The sequence below is a fragment of the Pseudonaja textilis genome, chromosome 7 (genome assembly GCF_049901715.1).
Source record: "Pseudonaja textilis isolate UNSWEBS1 chromosome 7, rPseTex1.2, whole genome shotgun sequence".
NCBI lineage: Eukaryota > Metazoa > Chordata > Lepidosauria > Squamata > Elapidae > Pseudonaja > Pseudonaja textilis.
The window spans coordinates 17,201,848-17,215,445 of record NC_141996.1 but is presented as its reverse complement, the minus strand read 5'-3'; the positions used below and the strand labels follow the sequence as shown (position 1 = coordinate 17,215,445).

Below are 13,598 nucleotides of genomic sequence, written 5' to 3'. Positions count from 1 at the left end.
AAGTAGGGTACTTATTAGTAGATAAAGGATTTCAAGTTACTATATGTATTTCTATACTATACTTCCCTGTCGGAAGCACCGAAGCCCTCTATGGTGAAACTAGTGGTGGGATTCAGATGATTCGCACTGGTTCGTGCGAACCAGTTGTTAAATTACCCACAATCAGAGTGGATCCTGGGTGCTGTGCTCTGCTGCAATGGAGAAACAGGCAATAGAGCGGCTGGTGCAAGGGAAGGAGAAAGCCGCTTTTCCTTTCTTCTCCCTGCTCCTCCCCCCCTTGCGCCAGCTGCTCCATTGCCCGTTTCTCCATGGCAGCACAGGGCAGCACCCAGAATCCATTTTGATAGCAGGGGTGTATGTAATTTAACAACCAGTTCGCCCAGGGTCAGGTTTGGCCGCGCCTCCCACAACAGGCAGCCTGACCCTGGGCGAGTCAGTTGTTAAATTATTTGAATCCCAACAATGGATGAAAGATTGGCCGGTGACATCACCCTTGCCTGAGGGACACTCACTATAGGTAATGGAGCTCTTCTTGCACAATTTTTCCTTCAGTAACCAAAAGATAGAAATTAAACAATAAAACAGGGAGGAAAATATCTCCCATAAATCAAGAGGAGAAGGGACTTGGGAATTATTAGGCATCAAAAGAAAAACATTTCCTATTGCAAATCTTATTCTAACAAGATATCAGAGTGTGGCCTTGTATCTATATATATAACTTGATTTAATAGATTCCATTCATCCCCAAACTTGGAACAACTTTTGAAGGCCTAAATTTACCTATCATGACTTTGTCTTAACTTGTCGTTGTCATTACTTGCAGTCTGCATTATCCCTGATCCTCCATCTAATGCAGATTATAAGAATAAAGACGCGCTATTGACTTTATGTGAGGCAGCAACTCCCACTGATGAAAAGCAAGGTGCCTTAATAAAAATGAAATGAGATTTGGTTTTTATTATGGCTGTGCAAACATCTCCAGTGGAGTTTCACAGAGTTCACTGATTGAAGGACACACCTTTGAGTTTGGAAGCAGTTGCATCTTCCGTGAAGATTCAGTATGGCTGCTGTAGGAGTTTTCACATGTTGTTTTTGTATCTGAGTGCACATACAAGCTACCTCATGGCAATCCCAGAATTGTTGAGTACTTTGAGGTTAAGCACATAGCACCACTGTAGTCTGTGCATTTGCTGTTTGCAAAACACTACCGTCCGTAGTTGTTATATTAGAGCTAGTGAGTTTCTAGAAATCATCAAATAAATTTTATAATCCAAGTTTAGCTTTCCAGCTCACCTGATCTACTTTTTGCTTTAGTTTTCAGACAAAACTGATAGAGATTATTACACTCTGGATGACATGTTCGTTTCCAAAGCAGCAAAGAGGGAGGAAAGTGGAAAAGCGGAGGAAAGGGAAAGAAACCAAGCAATCCGTGAGCATCAACGACTTGCTGCCTGCATGGAAAAATGCCCTCATTGCTTTGGTAGCTCTGAACTTCCTAAACACCTAATCATTGCAATCGGTAACAAGGTAAGGGAAGAGCATCAGTTATTCTGACATCGAAATGGATGAATTAAAAGAAGGCTGTTCTCTGTGCATGATGTTATGAAATTAAAATTAAGATTGCTTCCCATGACATGAATGATTGCTTTTGAATAACCCTGGCTCTTCAATTAAGAGGAAAAAGCCACTTCAAGGATGCAGCAAATATGAATATGACTTGTCTTGAATGATAAACTTAATTTTCAGTACTTCAGATTTGTTGATGACCTTGCTGCAATGATACACAAGATCTGAATATTTAGGTGGCACAAGAAGAGTAAATAATTAGGAGGCCAAAGCAGAGTTGAGTTGTAAGAGGAGAAGAGTCATAGAGGAAAGGTGAAATTATAATTGGTAGAAGAAAACAAAGGCAGAAAGACAAACAAAGTCATTCAGATATTAAAAAACAACAACAGATATAGTCCCTCCTCCTTATAAAACGAATTTGGAATTAGTTTCAAAGAGCTGAAAGAAACCATTCTAAGGCATCACATTCAATCTTCTGCTCCTTGCAGAAATCCAGCATCCTTGATTAATGACGTTCAGCCTGTGCTTGAATATATTCAATGAAGGGATTCCAGTCCAAATTAGATTACATGGAAATCTTTCTTTGTGTGTATTTTTTTCAGACTCTATATACAAATAAAAGAACCTTATAGCTGAGAAATAATAATGTTTCCTCCTTTTGCCACTTTTTCTCATTCAGAAACCTGTCCCATATGGACCCTGTCCTATATGGATATATAAAACCCTGGTATGAAAACTGTTAAGCAGATTCCCCACTGCTGGAACTTGTAGTTCCTTTAAAATGAGAGTCTCTTTAAACAAGTTTTATAACATGTCTAGTTTGGCTAGAATAAATCATGCAAATCGTAAGGTCAGTATACACCAACCGGATGCTCAAACATTGCATTTTCTTTTCTAGGTGTACTTATCCTTGCCGAGGTACCAGTCTCTTACTGAAGGTCATTGCCTGATCACTCCTATGCAGCATTACATTGCTGCCACACTTCTAGATGAAGACATTTGGGAAGAAATTCAGGTGAGCACAGCTTCTAGTTTGATCCGTTTTTTTATGATGCGAGTTTTAGGTGCTGTAAGTATAACATGGTACGAACCTTGGTTTTGGTATGTACTTTATGCCGGGGGTCTCCAACCCCTGGGCTGTGGCCCAATGCCAGGCTGTAGCCTGATCAGAACCGGGCCGCAGAAGTGGTGGTTGAATGTACTGGAAGCTGCATTTGTGAAAGTGATGTGCACACGAAACCATTTCCATCAGTCCTCTGGTCCACTCGAGCAGAAAGGTTGGGGACTGTTGCTTTAGACCCTTTCTTCTGAATGTCTTTGGATGACCACTATTGTAATTCCTATTCTGTAGAATTGTGAAATTTGTTCTTTGAATTACAAAAGTTCGACAAGAAATTATAAGAGAAGCTTACATTCTGAGGATTAAGAGTTTGTAGCCCACTAGATAAGGACTGCAAGTTGAGACATTTCCTGAGAGCCAGAGTATGGAGCATCCTTATCTCTTTCTAGAAGAAGAAAGAAAACACAATAAATAAAAGATGAATATGGTCTGTAAAATACGTATTGTATCAGTTTTCCTTCAGAGAGATATGCTTATCAAAATGCTTTTGATAAAAAAGTGTTTCACTGGAGCTTTCCAGACCTCTGTGAAGACCAGTTCTCTCAAAGGAAATTACCAGTGCATTTGTTGACAATCTCACTGTTACTGAAATAAAAATATTTCAAAACTTAAATCTTTCAGTTTAAGGCCTTGGCAAAACAAGCCACAATGATAACCTTGCTAATGATGATTTGTAACAGTTGCAGTTGCCAAGTCAGATATTCATTTTTATTGAACTTAAAAAAAAAGATAGTTTATCTTTGGAGATAATGTTTATTTGTTTGGGATGATTAATGGTGTTTACTAGAGATCATTTAAGCCCTTAAGAGCCTTCAAAGGTTCTCCACGTTCCTCAGATAGAGGAAACCAATTCACTGAAAAGCTAAATATAAATGCTTAAAACACACACACACACACACACACATACACACACACACACACACACACACACACAAATATATATACATACATATTGTGGCTCCGATTCCCGAGCCTGTGCTGTTAGAGGAAGAGGACTCGGAAGATGATGAGGAGGAACTGGGAATGCCTTCCTCCCTAGGACCTTCCTCTCTGGCAATGCCTTTCTCCCTGATAATGCCTCAGGTTTCATCAGACAACTGAGAGGAACAGCCTGAGATTAATCAGGAGGAAGGCATTTCGGAGCAGCCCCTGACAGGGAGTCAAGAGGAAGAATTTTGGCTTGATCCTAAGCAGCGTCGTAGGAAGAAACGTGAGCAGCAATGTAGGAGGCGTGGGAGGGTCAGAGAGTGAGCTGAGTCATTGAGCCACACCCCACAGGGGATAAAAGTGGGTGTGTTGTTGGCTGGAACTTTGTATGGGACAAAGTTTAATCTTGCTTCAGGACATCAGTTCTAAAGAATTAACTCTGTGAAGTCCGAGCCAGCTTGCCTGCCTGTGTTTGTGTAAGTTTGTACTCTTTCATCTTTTGGAAAGAAGAAAGGTGAGACAGAACACATACATACATAATAAAATTACAGACCAATCTCCTTATGCTGCGTCACCTGTAAAGTCATGGAATCAATTATTAACCAATCCATCATCCTCCACTTAGAGACAAACAACCTACTCTCCAATAAACAATTTGGTTTCAGAAAAAAACTATCCTGTAATCTGCAACTCCTACACTGCAAAAACATATGGACTACACAGCTTGATCAGGGCAAAACAATAGATGCAATCTACATAGACTTCTGTAAAGCCTTTGATTCAGTGGTACATGACAAACTACTCCTAAAACTAAAATCTTATGGAATCTCTGGACAATTGCATAACTGGATAGAAGCATTCATGTCAAACAGACAACAAATAGTCAAAATTGGGAGTGTCCTATCAAATTCTGTACCTGTCAATAGTGGTGTCCCCCAAGGTAGTGTTCTAGGACCAACTCTCTTCATACTCTACATAAATGACCTCTGTGATCATATTAAGAGCAACTGCGTTCTTTTTGCTGATGATGTAAAGCTGTTCAATACCACAGACAATACTGCTACCCTTCAAAAAGATCTTGACTATGTATCAGAATGGTCAAACAAATGGCAACTTCAAATCTCAACAAATAAATGCTCTGTCTTACATATTGGCAAAAAAAATCAGAAAATAAAATACAAGCTGAATAGTCAAGATCTTGTTGATGATCCAAGCTCTGTAAAGGACCTTGGAATACTCACCTCTAATGATCTAAGTGCTAGAGCCCACTGCAACTACATAGCCAAAAAGGCATTAAGAGTTGTTAACCTAATCCTACGTAGCTTTTTCTCTGGTAATATCACACTACTAACTAGAGCATACAAAACATTTGCTAGACCAATACTCGAATACAGCTCATCAGTCTGGAACCCACATTACGTATCTGATATTAGCACAATTGAGAAAGTCCAGAAATATTTCACAAGAAGAGTTCTCCACTCCTCTACTCGTTGTAGAATACATTATGCCACCAGACTTGAAATTCTAGAACTAGAAAACCTTGAATTACGCCGTCTTCGGTCTGATTTAAGCATGGTATATAAAATCATACATTGCAATGTCCTACCTGTCAATGAATACTTCAGCTTCAACCATAACAACACAAGAGCACACAACAGATACAAACTCAAGGTTAACCGCACCAAGCTTGATTGCAGGAAATATGACTTCAGCAACAGAGTGATCAATGTCTGGAATACTCTTCCCGACTCTGTAGTTTCTTCCCCAAACCCCCAAAACTTTAACCTTAGACTGTCTACTATTGACCTCACCCCTTTCCTAAGAGGTCTCTAGGGGGTGTGCATAAGCGCACCAACGTGCCTACCGTCCCTGTCCTATTGTTTCTTTTATTTTTCTTTTATTTTTCTTATATGTACCCATTTTATGTATTCATAACTATGTATACACTTATACTTATTATCTTGTAAACAATTGACAAATCAAATCAAATAAAAATAAATACTGAAAAGAATTATCCGTTCCACCAAGGAATTATCACCAATTATGAATCCATTGAACAATACATAATTTCATTGTTCTCTTTGAGCTAGAAAAGTGTTTAAATATGAGAAACAAGCTATCTAACCTTAAAAGTCGTTCTTTCAATACAATATTCCATTGCTATTTCAAATTAATTTGGGAAACATTTGATAGTGTGTGATCACTATGATACCATGCCTTCCCTTCATCCAAGATGATCCAATGGGCTGGATTGTCATGTGTTGAGGGTGGACCAGATGACAGAAAATGTATTGTTCGATTAAACTATTCTGTGATTTCAATTACTGGCTTATTATTTTGCTTAGTTTCCCAGTCAGCCAGAATTTTAGACTGGATTTAGCAATTTTGTCCATTTATTGAATCCTTTCCAAGGAACTGAATAAGCAGATATTGAATAATATTAAAGGTATTGTCACAGGATATAAGCTGCCCCAAACATATCTGCCTTTTGCTATTCACTGATGGTGATTCTGTGAATGCTGATAGGGTTCAAGGGGTGCTCCAGATGTTTTGGAATTGTACTCATGGTGCCTATTACTATAAATAGTGATTAGATTAGATTAACAGGGGACCTTGTAGGTCATCTAGTCCAACCCCCCACTCAAGCAGGAGACCGTACACCAGGGCTGTCAAACTCCCGACCAGATGCGTCACATGCTGGCCACACCCAGAGCCGTTTTAGTGAAGAAGAAAGTCCCATTATGTCACGTGACACCGCCATGACGACATGAGTTTGACACCTTTGCACTACACTTCTTAAGTTCAAAAATATTGATAGGATGATCTGATTTAAAACATTATTCTATGGCTAATGTTGCTGGGCTTTTCAGGTGAACATTGATCCCTTTGCCAAGCAATTTTAGGTCATTCATTTAGTCATAATTATGTATGTGTTGTTCTTGGCTGCTATAAATTTTAATATGTGTGTTATTTTAATTGTCTTTATTCTTTTAAGTTTTGTTTGTTGCTCAGAGTCATTGGTAAGGTGGCAGCCATACAAAATACATAAACAAACAAATAAGTAACAACTTTTAGGAGTCTCTGGGAACCTAGGCAACTTCAGCTTAGCTAACCTCAAGTAATAGTTATAAAAATGTCATAATTGTCTCCTAAAACTTCTAGAGAATTGAACCTGGTACTTGTTACTATATATCCTGGATGATAATCAAACCTCATCCTAGTAACTGCAGTGACCAAGCAGATTGTTTTGGTATACTTTGCCACAAAAGTCTCCCAAATACTATTGCCAGAATGCATGCTAGTGGCAATGTCAAGCAATAATGTGTTAACCATTGAATTAATTCTTAGTCTGGACAACAAGAACAGGATATTTAGCTGACTGGTAAAATGGTTCTTGAAGATGTTGGCCAGGGGGTTGTTTCTGTTTATTTTTGCATTTAATTGTCATTGAAACTCAGACCTTCTGATGCCAGGGTTTTAGGTTGATAGCCTTTGCTTGAGGCTGATTAGAATTCTCAGCACGTTAAAACTAAAAACAAAAATCTGAAATGGAAGTTTGTCAGCTGTCTTCAGATTTTCTCTAAATATGTATATTTTTGCAGAGATTTGCCTTGATGTGTAATCTAAACCAGGGGTCTGCAACCTTAAACACTCAGAGTCATTTGGACCCATTTCCCATAGAAAAACAAAACAAAACACCGGGAGCCACAAAACCTGGGTAGGCATGTCAGTTACATAACCCCAGTCACATTACCCCAGATTTTGTGGCTCCTGGGTGTTTTCTGTGGGAAATGGGTCTCTCTCCCTCCCCCCTCTATCTCTCCTTCCCTCTCATTTCTGTTTTTCTCTCTTCCTCCTTCCCCCCCTCTCTTTTCTTTCTCTCCCCTTCTCTCTCTCATTTACTTGTCTCTCTTTTTCCTTTCTCATTCTCTCCCTCCATCATTTCCCATTTCTCTCTCTTTCTCTGTTTTTCTCCCCTTTTCTCTCTCTCATTTCCCTCTCTCATTCTCTCCCTCTCATTTCTGTTTTTATCTCCTTTTCTCCTCCCTCTCCCCTTCTTTCATTCTTTTTCTCTCTCTCCCCTTCTCTCTCTCATTTGTTTCCCCCTCTCTCATTCTACCTCCAGCTCTCTCTTATTTCTGTCTTCCTCCCTCTCCTTCTCTCCCTTCTCTTTCTCTCTCATTTGCTTCTCTTTTCTCTCTCTCTCATTCTCTCCCTCCATCATTTTCTCTTCAAGCAGGGTAGCCGGAGCACCCTCACCAAAGATGCTCGCCCGTCTGCCAGTCAACCTGCCAGCTCCACGTGCCTTCGCTGCACTTTGGCCAAGCACAGCCACTAGTTTGAGGAGGGTATCCCCACTCGTGCGCACCCTCCTGGCCTCACAACAGCCTGCCAGGGGGTCATGTGAGAAGGAGGAGGAAGCCGCCACTGCAGTTCGTTCTTGCTCCTCAGCTGCAAGCCTGTCCTCCTTTCCATCATACTCTCCTCCCAGATCCCATTCCCACCCCACCAGCCCTCGTGTTAGTGAGATTGGTGTCCACAGCTGGATTGGGCCAGTGGCTCGGGGCAGAGAGCAGGTCACGCAACTGGCTCAGCAGGGAGCCACGGGAGAGGGCTCAAAGAGCTGCATGTGGCTCAGGAGCTATGGGTTGCTGACACCCGGTCTAAACTATAGACTCAGTCCCCCTTTTAAAGTATGCCTTACTTAGTTTTTTTGTTGTATTTTGTTTTCTTTCAACACTGCCAATAACACTGTGTTACTTTACTGGAGAACCAAGCATCTTGGCAGCCACATCAGGCTATTCAATTATTTTGTTTGTTATTGTTTCTGGTACTTCATGAAAATAAAAGATCTGTTGCCTTTCATCCTGGGATTCTTTTGACCATAACTTACGGCAGGACATATGCAAGTCCTAGTTTCAAACTGGCGTCTCTAGATAATAGTTCAAGTGACAAATAATGGATGTGGGTGGGGGAAACTCTGCATAAACCTCTGGAGTATTTCTGCCATTCAAACTATGTCATGTTTTTCTGGAAGGACAAGTAGTCTGATTTATTATAAGGCAGTTCGGACATTTACATAATTGTTAGCAAGAAAATAATGCAACCATCTGTAGTTAGGCTGCCATTATCAGATGTATTAGTATTAGATTTTTTTTCATAAGAATGTATTGCTTTTCAGTTTGTTTTTTATTCTGTATGGATGTTTTGGCCTCAGCAGCAAATACAGACAATTTCATTTGCTTCTGGTATTACAAAATAAATAGTTGCTCTCATAATTAAAAAAATAAAGTTTGAAACTGTATTTCATAAGTTGCTATGCAGCTATGAGCATGCCGCCTCATCTTATTTGGCTTATTTATATTATGAAGCGTGAGTTTTATAAAATATATGTGATGCTATACAATCGGCCTGTGATTCAAGCAAATACAGACTATGGTTATTTTGAGGACCTCAAGCTGTTAGCACTTTCATCTTCTTTATTGAATATTATTACAACATTTCAAGTTTGGGTTATAGACTCATCTTTCATTTACTGGAAATCTGGACTGTGGTTTCCACCTTTTCCATTTTTTTCCCTAAAAAGTCCCACTTTACAAACACTAAGGCAGATTCAAACTGATTCTCTCCATAATTCTTTGTGACATCCCATCCTATGCAGGAGAATGAGTGAACGTGAACAGAGGTCAGGTCTGTTACAGTTAGCAGGTTGGATAAACCTCTGCAGAACAAAGATGAGAGATCTATGATTGCTTTTCTTTAAGGGAATATTATTATTGCACTTAAAGGTCAATAAAGCCTGATAAAAATGTCACATTTTGACAAATTATGGAATCGGAAGGCAAAGTGGAAGAATGGTGTCATTTGGAGTCAATATAAGACAAGAGATTAACTTCTGTGTAAATGTGCCTAAAGGACCTCCTGTTGTTTCTATCTCCATTTATGTTGCCCAATAAATGGCTCTCTGCACCAAGGATTCCACAAGAAGTTCCTCTGACATTTTGCATATTGTATAAATATTTAAAATTACCCAATATGTTCAGTTATCAGTTCATTATATCTTACTTTGCATGCAGCAAGAGGCAAAATGTAGGAAGCCCCCCCACTTCTCTCCAGATCAAAATATTCTTTATTCTTAATGTTAAAAAGAGGCAGGATAGAATATTTCCACAAAGAAAAAACGCAGAAAAATCTTAACAAAGGCAGAATGCAGCCCCAGTCTTCCTGCCATAGGAAAACAGCCTCAAGTAGACAAGACTCGTTTTTTGGAATGGAGATTTTGTATCCATTCAGAAAGGCTGGGTCAATCTATTCATAAACAAAAACCCTTCAGCGACAAACTCCCACAGAAGGCTGGAGCTGATGGGATTAAGAATTTACATCCCTCCACTCAAATTCTAAGGACAGGACATGACCTTTAGGACATAATAGGATTTACCCACCACCATTAGAATAGCAAACGACACAAGACTCACTACATTGCACAACCCCCGGGAGCATCTCAATCACCAAATCCCAGAACCCTATAAAAATCCATTCATTCACTCAACCATTTTGTCTGCCACCCCAGAAACATGCTGCTGTTCCTGAAGTTTCTGGAAACCAAATAAACAGACCCTTTTTCCTTGTAGCCAGCCTCCATTTTATTTCCAGCATTTTGTTTTTCCTCCAGGCTTGGAACCGGACTAGATTTTTCTTCCAACACTATGAAAAGCATAAGACTTCCTCAGTTCACTGCAGACATTTGTACAGTCACATTGCCTAATAATGTTAAGGTTGGAAACTATTGTTTTCTTCTCTTTCTCTCTTTCTCTCCCTTCCTCTCTTCCATCCCACCCTTTCTTGTATCAGGTATTCAGAAAAACTTTGGTAAAGATGTTTGAAGCTGAAGAGTTGGATTGTGTCTTTCTGGAGACAAATTTAAGTATAGGCAAACAATACCACATGGTGTACGAATGTATTCCTCTCCCAAAGGAAGTGGGGGATATGGCTCCCATCTATTTCAAGGTAACATTTTTTTAACATCTCTGGTTTTCTTTTGACCCTAAAGCATAGCCAAAACTAGTATAGGCATATCTCATTTTATTGTACTTCCCTTTATATAGCACTTCATAGAAACTGTGTTTTTTTCCCCAAGACCTTCTATCAGCAAAAAGATTATTGTTTGCTGAAGACTCAGATGATGATTCTTTTTTTCCTTTTCATTTTTTTAAGCAATGAAATATTTTTAAACTATGCCACTACCTGAAAATTGTTATATTAAACTAGCTGTGGAGTTGGTATTATCTGCTTTGATCCACTTCCCAAACAATCAAAGAGGGGAAAGCAAACTTTTTTTCATGAATGAGACCCATCGGTAGAAGTGAAATATAGAATGTTGTAAACTGGAAATCAATTTTTTCTAAAGATGGATGATTTGAATATGTTGGTCCCAGCAGGCATGTTGAACCCACAATGCCTTTTATATACTGTGTATTTTGAAGCAATTTAAATGGCATGTAAAGATATTAGTAAATATGGGAGCTTTTTCTGACATGATTCTTTGGCTTGAATTTCATTTCATAACCCTCCTCTTTCCCTTTCCCCTTTCCCTTCCTCTTTCCCTTCCCTTCCTCTTTCTCTTCCCCTCCTCTTTCTCTTCCCCTTCTCCTTCCCCTCCTTTCCTTTCCCTTTCCTTTTTTTTTTGATATGGTGAAAGTGGTGGTATACACGTAAATAGACTTCACATAATTGTCACAATTATTAAGATGCAATAGCATGTATAATTCTATAAAGTGAAATTCCTTATTTTGAAATAATTTGTGTCAGATTAAGTTAAACTGCAGTTCTAAAACAGTAAAATAAAAAGAGAAAGGTACAGAGTAAAGTTATTACTACATCAGTCTTCATTATGCTTTAATTTAATATATAAATTGAATTACCTAATTAATATGTCCTAATGAAATTTCTGAGAGCCAGTTTGGCGTAGTGGTTAAGGTAGAAACCAGGAGACTGTCAGGCACAAAGCCAGCTGGATGACCTTGGGCCAGTCACTTTCTCGTAGCGCTATGAAAGAGACAATGGCAAACCACTTCTGAAAAACCTTGCTAAAGTAACTGCAATCTCTGAGAATCTGACACAATTGACCGGGGTCGGGGGGAGTCTCCCTTCTGATCATAATTTGGGAGGTGGGGATTGGTGCAAATGAATTCTACTTTGTGTCATACTTTGCCATTTTGTGAACGTTTTGTATATCCTTGCAATATTTTTTTTTCCAGAAAGCTATAATGGAATCAGATGAAGAGTGGGCCATGAATAAAAAACTAATTAATCTAGGCTCAAAAGATGTTCGCAAATCGGTAAGCATTCCAAACTCATCACTTGTAATGCAAAGCTGATTTCCATGTGAATGTGAGCAATGCTTTTAAAAGACAGCGCCTTTATAATAAAAGGCTACACAGAAAAATACATTGAATAAAGTTGGTGAAAAAACTGAATTCCAAGGCTAAATCTAACCATAGTGACTGGTATATTTCAATGAAACTGTGAGAGATATCAGTGGGAATGCTTTTTAATTATCTTGTAAGTTCTTGAAGGTATTGGCTTTATTGGCAGATTTTCTCTGCTTCAATTCCATATGTCTTACAAATGTAATTACTCTGTTGAATCCCATTAAGTTCAGTAAGAGTTTAGTGAAAGATGCATGGCTTACATTGATATGCAATGGCTTATGAAAATTGGGTTACACATTCAGTTGGAATAATTTGAAATTTTCAGCTAGAGGTTTGTTTCCTTCAGAAGAGCTATGATGCAGAATTGGAAAGAAAGGCTATTTTATTTTACTTTATTATCCTGCCTTTCTTCCAGGAATTCAGTGCTGCTTATATAGAAAACGTCTTTCATCCCCCTCCTTAGATAGCTACTCTGTGAGGTATTTTGGACAAAGAAATAATGATTGGCCCAAAATCACCTACTGAGATTCCACGGTGGAAGCCGGACTTGAATGTTTAACTTTTCAAAGCCTCTCTTAAGTTTGTAACCTTTAAATCTGTAATGTCTAATTTTAACTGGTTTTAATTCAGTTTTAACTCTGTTTTTATGTTGCTATATGTTTTTCTTTTCCTAAACCGACGAAAGTCACTTAGGTTAGGTGAGACGGGCAATGTAGAAATTGGATAAATAAATCTAGTTGGAACACCTAAACTACTATGTTCTCTATCTTGGGTATTCATTACATTGGGAGTTCACTATGTAGAGAAATCTAATTATTAGATCCATGTCTATCTGTCAACTGAAATGTCTCACCTAATGTTAGTACAGACCTAGCTGCTATTATTTATCTTTCTGTAACTCCTAATCCATAGTTCTTCAGGGCAACTAAGCATTGAGAAGCCTCCCTCCCTCTCTCTGTCCCCTCCCTCCCTCTTCCTGGTTTGTTGGCAAGCTGAGAAGCAATAATAATTGTACCAGTGAACGTGCAATTTCGAAGCTTTACAATACATGCATGTACAGTGCTTAACTGAGGACTACCTGTACAAGCTTTGCCTTGCAGGAACTGAAGGACATATTTCAACCCCAGAAAGCTCCTGATTGGGGAGGAATCTCCCTGAAAGAGAGAGCTTTGCTGAATGAATGGATGTTATATTCTGGAGCAGGGGTGTCCAACCGTGGCAACTTTAAGACTTGTGGACTTCAATTCCCAGAATTCCTCAGCCAGCTGGCTGAGGAATTCTGAGAGTTAAAGTCCACAAGTCTTAAAATTGCCAAGGTTGGCACCCCTGTTCTGGAGAGTTGCTTGACACTTCAGAATATTTTGGGGTCGGAGAAAGGTGAAGAATTACGTCATTTCCTCTGCTGGCAGGAGGAGACTCTTGGACTCACATTGCAATGTTTGTATTTTTCACCCAGGATTTCAATTTTTAACTTTTTAATTATTTAACCATATTCACATGGGGTTGTCTAAATTGCTTACAAATTATTAATTCTGGATTTTTTTTGTTTTGCT

General features: G+C 39.0%; 1 protein-coding gene across 1 annotated transcript in view; it reads left to right on the top strand.

The window, feature by feature from the left end:
* The window catches only part of CWF19L2 (CWF19 like cell cycle control factor 2), an 84,352-nt gene that overhangs the window by 67,724 nt on the left and 3,030 nt on the right, over positions 1-13,598 (top strand). Inside the window, exons 13-16 of the mRNA XM_026721017.2 lie at positions 1,315-1,527; positions 2,465-2,581; positions 10,466-10,621; positions 11,872-11,952. Of these exons, the coding sequence (XP_026576802.1) occupies positions 1,315-1,527; positions 2,465-2,581; positions 10,466-10,621; positions 11,872-11,952 (567 nt within the window). The remainder of the gene's footprint in view (positions 1-1,314; positions 1,528-2,464; positions 2,582-10,465; positions 10,622-11,871; positions 11,953-13,598) is intronic.